This window comes from Simochromis diagramma, unplaced genomic scaffold (assembly GCF_900408965.1).
Source record: "Simochromis diagramma unplaced genomic scaffold, fSimDia1.1 OVJJ01000205.1, whole genome shotgun sequence".
NCBI classification, from domain to species: domain Eukaryota; kingdom Metazoa; phylum Chordata; class Actinopteri; order Cichliformes; family Cichlidae; genus Simochromis; species Simochromis diagramma.
This window is the reverse complement of record NW_024386782.1, coordinates 2,415,752-2,422,448: the sequence shown is the minus strand read 5'-3', so window position 1 is coordinate 2,422,448 and position 6,697 is coordinate 2,415,752. Positions and strand designations below refer to the sequence as shown.

Here is a 6,697-nt window from a genome sequence, read left to right as displayed (position 1 = left end):
GGACTTCTTTATGTTTCTTGAAGACATTTCACCTTTCATCCAACAGACTTCTTCAATTCTAAAACCAAATGGTGGAGAGTCCCTGGTATTTAAATCCTAGTGGGAATTGTCCCTTAAAGGGGGTGTCACGTGTCTCATTGAGTGTCACTGTGTATCTGCATTTCTTGGCAATTTTGTTCAGTTAATATGAATAAATAAATACTTTTTGTAATCAAATGTTCTTAATTTTGACTTCAAGACGTGAACAGACGGACTATCTGATGTGTGTTTGCTTGTATTATATTTAAAAATCACCAATATATTCAGCACGTCGTCTGATTTCCGGCAGAGTGAGTCACTGCCGCGTGCATAGACGATCTCGGTGGCGCGCTTCGCTCCGGTGCTGTAGGTGGCAGCAGAACAATGCAGCATTTCCTGTGGAGCCGCACAGTCACAACAAGAGGAGGAAGAGGAAAAACGACAGCTCTGGATCGTCGTCGACTGCCTTGCGTGACAACACAGGGAATCGCGTTCAGGCTTCGGGTAATAACATTTTTTATTTCCTCTTTGTCTGCTCGGGCGGCGCGGAACAGCGCGCGGCGGGTTTTTGGAGGTTTGTCGGTCTGTTCGCCGCCGTCTCCTCCGCTGTTTGTGAACTCAGTTAAAGGCACCAGAAACATGCCAATGGAGGCTTGCTGACCAAAATGGCTGGGCGCAGTGAAATGTGAAATATTCTTGCTAAGGTTATCCTTCCTGCACGCGACGCGACTGTCACGCGAACTCGGCGGTAAAACGCGCTTTTTAAGTGGAGAATAGTGCGCGTGTTTGTTTCTGCTGCCGTTACTTTTCTGTTTTTGCTTCTTATTATTAGCGCTACTGCGGCTCTGGGCCCTGCCGTATTTTTTCTTCGGGGTTTCTGCATCGGTTGTTTGGCCACTTGTTTGCTCTCTTGTCTGTCGGGCGCTTATTTATGAACAGGTTCACCTTCGGTTGCAAGTTTCTCCGATACTTTGTTTGTTAAGCGCGCTGCATACGCTACCTGTATATATTTTCCAAAGTGGCATGCAAATAGAGCTCCACCCCTCAGCTGTGCAGGGTGCATGCATGCCCTCGTTCTTTGGTGGGAATCAAAATATTTGACAAGTTTGCTGATTTTTGTTTTTTTTCCCTGCCCCCCTCTGCAGGTTGCTCCAGTTTGTCCTGCAACATGTCTGATTTACTAAGATATATCGACTATGACCACAAAGCCACCTTTCTGAAGATGCTCAACCAGCAGAGGTTGGAAGGTGAGCACTGTGATGTGGTGGTCGTGGTGGAAAACATAGAGTTCAGGGCTCACCGCTGTGTCTTGGCCGCCTGCAGCAACTATTTCAAAAAGCTCTTTAAGAAACAGAGCGACGAGGACAACTCCATCGTGGAGTTGGACTTCATCCGTTCGGATATCTTCGAGGAGGTGCTTAATTACATGTACACAGCCAGGCTGGCTGTGAGGAAGAAGGACATCAATATGATGATGTCGTCTGGTCAGATCCTGGGCATCAACTTCCTGGATAACTTGTGCACCCAGAAACGTGAGCTGACCAACATGAAAACGCGGGAAAACCAGGCTCCGGGTGACCATGGGATGAGAGCTCAGGATGCCATCCTGAAGGAGCTGGCTATGGAGGAGGTGAGGAAGAACAGCTTCTATGATCAGGGGATGGATAGCATGGGGCCCGGTGGCTCACACGTGTCTCAGCCGCACAACTATAACACCAACATGGGCAAAGAGCCGCACAGCCACACCTGGGGCTCATCGACCTCCAGCGACATGAAGCTGGAGTACCTGCTGTATGGCCACCGCGACCACGGCTCCTGCCAGAGCACGGGAGCAAAGCCCATGGACCACAACGCCAAAAAGGAGAGGCTGCTCACCGCCAACCGCCCCTACGGCTGTGAGCACTGCCCCAAAGCCTTCACCACTGCCGCCCACCTCAAAGAGCATCTGAAGATCCACTCCGGTTTCAAGCCACACCGCTGCGTGGTGTGCGGCAAGGCCTTCATCAGGGGGCCCGACCTGAAGAGGCACGAAAGGGTCCACAGCAACGAGAGGCCCTTCGCGTGCCAAATGTGCGAAAAAGCATTCAAGCACAAGTCCCACCTGAAAGACCATGAACGGCAGCACCGGGGCGAGCGTCCCTTCAACTGCGGCTCCTGCGACAAAGCCTTCATCAAAGCGTCGGATCTGAAGCGCCACTGGAACACCATGCACAGCGCCAACCCCCGCAGACAGATGTCGCTGTCTCCCGCCGCCTCCCAGCAAGGCCAGGGAGACGCCACCGACCAGAGAGACTGGAAAATGGAGACCGGGCTACACTCGCATAACTCTGGGGACTGTTGAGCCTGCAAGCACACGTGCATACACTCGCACACAGACACACATACTGACACGCAGACACACTTACATACAAATAAATATGTATACAGACTGACACAACCACAAACCTGTGACAGGCTGCGTGGCCTGACATCACATGAACAGCAATCGGAGTGAGTAACAAGAGATCATAGCATGTTAATAAGACTGTGGGGCTGTATTATTATTCTAAAGAGTTATGTCAAAGCGATGTTTCCTTTCCACCTGTAAAATCATGTAAATGTTTAGTTCACACTCTACATATATTTTTCACAAAGCATTGTTGCTATGTAGACTGAGGGTTCTCATAACATTATTCTCTTTTACTTTAATGGGATATGTAACATTTAAATGTTTGTTTAACCTTTACTGGATTTTATGGAGATGAAACGAGAGAGTGTAATAGAGAAAGGGGGAGGGCGGGGAGATATTTCTGCATAACATTTGTTGCATTGAGTATATTCACGTGGATGTTTTTAATGGCTGTGTTTAGTTGTATTGATTGATATTACACTGTAAGAGTAAGAGTCACCATTTTGCATTCAGCGCAGATGATACCAAAGTCTTGGGACTCTTGATGGATCGCCTTTATTGAGGTTGTCCTGCCCAAGCAACCGGCCAACTAGATTTACTGTTATACAGTATAACTGTCATCCAGCTATCAACAGTTAATGATAGATGTCTGTATATACTGTAGCTTAGTTTGTTGCACAATTAGAGTACACAATAATGAATTATGCACATATAACATTGTCCTACTCCAACACTTTGACAATAAACACCATTTGCTGTGTTTTATTGCTTTGTCAAAGGGGTTTTTTGGAAGGTAGAAGCGAGCTGAGCACGCTCCGTGGGATATGTGTCATGCAGAATAACTTTTCCTGTCATATCAAACCATGAAGGTAACGGTGCCACACCCAGATCAGCCGCGGGACACAGATCTGATCTTCTTTTTCTTTAAAGTTGAGCAACATGCAATGATTGAGTTTGGTCTGCTAAATGGCTACATGAAGCAAAGAGCTGCCTGAAACAGCAGCAGGCGTGTCCACTCGTCACAGCAGAGAAAGCACAAGTGGCTCCGATCCATTAAGTTTCCCAGTAAGCCTTGATGGCAAACCAGCAAAGAGGCGGGAGCTCCTCAAAGTTGGACCGCAGCCATCGTTAATCCACTTGTGCCCGCCCTCCTGTTAAGCCAAAATGATCTTGGGGGAAGCTTTTTGTTTTTATTTATTTTTTAGGTTGGTACTTTTTAAGTGTTTTTCAATAATTTAGTTGTTCAAAAATGTTTCTCTAAATTAGACAACAGACTCACTGAGAGTGGGGGGAAAAAAACACAACATGTTGCAGGTAGTTGAAGCTTAAACTTCCTTTCTCTCGCACATGTAGCAGCACCTCAGGGTTTGGTTTATAAGCCTGGCCTATGCAAACAATCACATCTGTTTCTCTGCTCCCACCCGCTTTAACCAGCGCTCAAGTCCGCTGAGCCCTTTGTGTGTTTGTCCAGCTTGTTTCAGCTTTCTTGCATCTCTATACTTTAACACATGCGACGAACCTCGCACTGACCCGAGCATCATGTGAGCGAAAAGCCAATTTGCACACGGCATGAAGCCAGCGAGCGCACCCAACATGGCTGTCCTTTAATCTTGAAGGGGGAAAAAAAAAAACTACAAACATAAGTGCAGCTCTCTCATACTCTGCATGCAACACTAGATGGTGCCCTGTTCATAGTGATTGACCTGTTGCTGCCCAGCTTGACCTGCTCTCTCTTTGACTGGCCGGAGCGAAAGATATAGGTATCAGTATAAAAGTTACTCGTTTTCTAATGGATGCTCACGGGTAGGGAGGAGAAGAGGGGAGGGAAAAAAAAGAGCACATATGGTTCCTGTGTGTTGAAAATGTATGCGTTCTCACACCTCAGTGTTTTCCATATATTTACATACATCTGACTCCAGTGGGTGGAGCGAGGCCAGTTGCAGCATCGGGGCCTTACAGTCTCCTTTCTGTTTGCAGTGACGGGCAGATGGAGAAGCTCAGTTCTCATTTATGACAGTTTGACCGCACAGTTTAAGGAAGGGGAGAACATCATCAGCACTGATCCCGTTTGATGCCTGTATCTCACATTGATCTATTTTAAACTGTCAACAGGTTTGATCGCCTGTAGTTTGGGGTGAAGCCGTTTTTGTGGGAAAACTGACGTCAGTGTCTAATGGAAAAGGCGAGCCTTGCCTCACTGATGTCAGTAGATGCCCGAGATCTGTTTTCTGCATTTCCTGGCCCTGCTGGACTGTACTGTGTGTGTGTGTGTGTGTGTGTGTGTGCATTAAAGCCAGTGAATGATGCAGGATATGGGTTTGTATCACATTGTTAGGCTGAATGAGGCTGGGTGTGTGCGTCTTTGTGTCGTGACTGCCTGCACGTCAGTATCTTTGAAGAAGGTTGAAATGTAATGTGTATGTGAATTGGCGTGTGTGTGTGTGTGTGCACGCCTAGGGATTGGTGTGATGAGAGCTTTTTGTGTGCTTTTTAAAGTAGCGCATTTATATGTGCGTGCACGCACGTACACGTGTGCATGCATGTGTGATGACTGAGCGAGGAGGGGCTGGTGGATAGCGTGCATCCGTGTGTGTGTGTGTGTCCGCTTGCATTGAGTGTTTTTGTGCGCTACATGCATCTATAATGAGCTCTCTGTGTGCAAACACACATTCTTGTGTGAGTGACAGGCAACGAGTAAATGTGTATTCATGCATGCGTGCGCACCCATTCGTGCCTGTATTAGGATTATGCGTTTGTGTGTCAGTGCTTATATGTTCTTCCGTATGCATGAGCTTGCCTGTGCGTGCGTGCAGAAGCACACATCAACACTATTTAGAGAATTCTTGCTTCAGCAGTATGAATTCCATAATGCGCCGCGTCACATGAATGAATATATGTATTTGAATGTGGCATACATTAGTAGTGTGGGGGGCTGTGCGTTCAGATTCATGTCTGCAGAAGTTTATGCGGCTTTCTCTGCGTGCATACTCTCTCTTCAGCTTTGGTTTATGTGTGTGTGTGTGTGTGTGGGCGCGAGTGCATGTGTACAACAGTGTGTGTTGGCATGTATGTGTATATGTGTACAATGAACACCCGGTTTCCATTACCCAGGCCGGCGTGGTTCCCTCAGCCAGACCACAAACCTCCTGTCTCCACTGTGGCTCCACCCAGCGCTGCCACAGGCTTCCCAGAAAAGAACAGTGTCTAATTAAAAAACTTTAATTACATTCATCTCATCTCTCTCGCACTCACATACACACACGCTTGGGGAGAATAAAATAACTGTATATAAACAATTCCTTGTGATAGATGAGAATGAAAGGCCAAGCCAGCAGGTTTTTTTGTTTTGTTTTGGGTTTTTTTGTTTTATTTCCTCCCAGGCGGAGAACGGCTTTTAATCAGAGTTGCTGACATGCACGAGCCATATAGTCTCCTACGATGTTGTCCTCCACTTGAGCACCATCTGGAATTTCTTCAGCTCTAAAAGGACTTTTTTTGATCGTGCTGTGTGTCGCTCTCTGTCCTCTGCTGTCTTTTCACGAGTAGTTTTATGCTCCCGATATGATCTCTGAGGCATCTTAAATGTTGAAGAAGAAAAGTATAAATCACTGAACAACTGTGCATCTCCAGTTTATGTACTGTATAAACACACTCGGGCTATTAAACTGATTTGTGGGATGGCACTTAGAGTGACACGACCGTAAAATAACGCTCGATTAACGGCTCGTCTTCAGAGTGAATGTCACATTAATGCAAGGAGGATCTCTGAGGAATTTTCCTGGGGCGGTTCACTCATCACCTTGAACGCATGGGCCTCCCTATCTGACCTGCTTCCCCTCCCGTTCCCATCAGACTGCATAGATGTAGGTTTATTAACTGTGACCCTGTGTGTCCACGGACAATGTATGTCTTTGTTGATCAGGATGGCGAGAGTCGGACCGGTTGAGGTAGGTTATCGGGCCATCTACAGAGGACTGAGAGAGTCGGCTGGATCGCGGCAATCTGCCTGCGGGACTCATTGTTCAGGCCCAGACCAGATGTTCCAGCTGAGAGATTACCATCATATCACTCCTCAGTGGGGAGTCCAGCCGCACTCTCCACGTCCTACGTCACTGTCTCCCCTTCCTCTCTCATCCCTTATCTTTTCCACCTGCTCTGTTTTCTCTACATCCACAACATTTGCTCCCTTCTTACTTATCTCCGTCCTACTCTTTCCCTTCTTTTCTCCTGTTTCTGCTCCTCCCTTACTCCCTGCTTCCATCGTCCATCCTCCTTGCTTATTTCCTCATC

The 6,697-nt window shown here is 47.2% G+C and overlaps 1 protein-coding gene across 1 annotated transcript; it reads left to right on the top strand.

The window, feature by feature from the left end:
* The first annotated feature begins 390 nt into the window (after positions 1–390).
* Positions 391–3,172, top strand: LOC120724117 (zinc finger and BTB domain-containing protein 14-like). The gene is made up of 2 exons (XM_040016093.1): positions 391–522; positions 1,164–3,172. Exon 2 carries the CDS (start codon positions 1,187–1,189, stop codon positions 2,357–2,359), a length of 1,173 nt encoding a protein of 390 aa, XP_039872027.1. The 5' UTR covers positions 391–522; positions 1,164–1,186; the 3' UTR covers positions 2,360–3,172.
* The last annotated feature ends 3,525 nt before the right edge of the window (positions 3,173–6,697 follow it).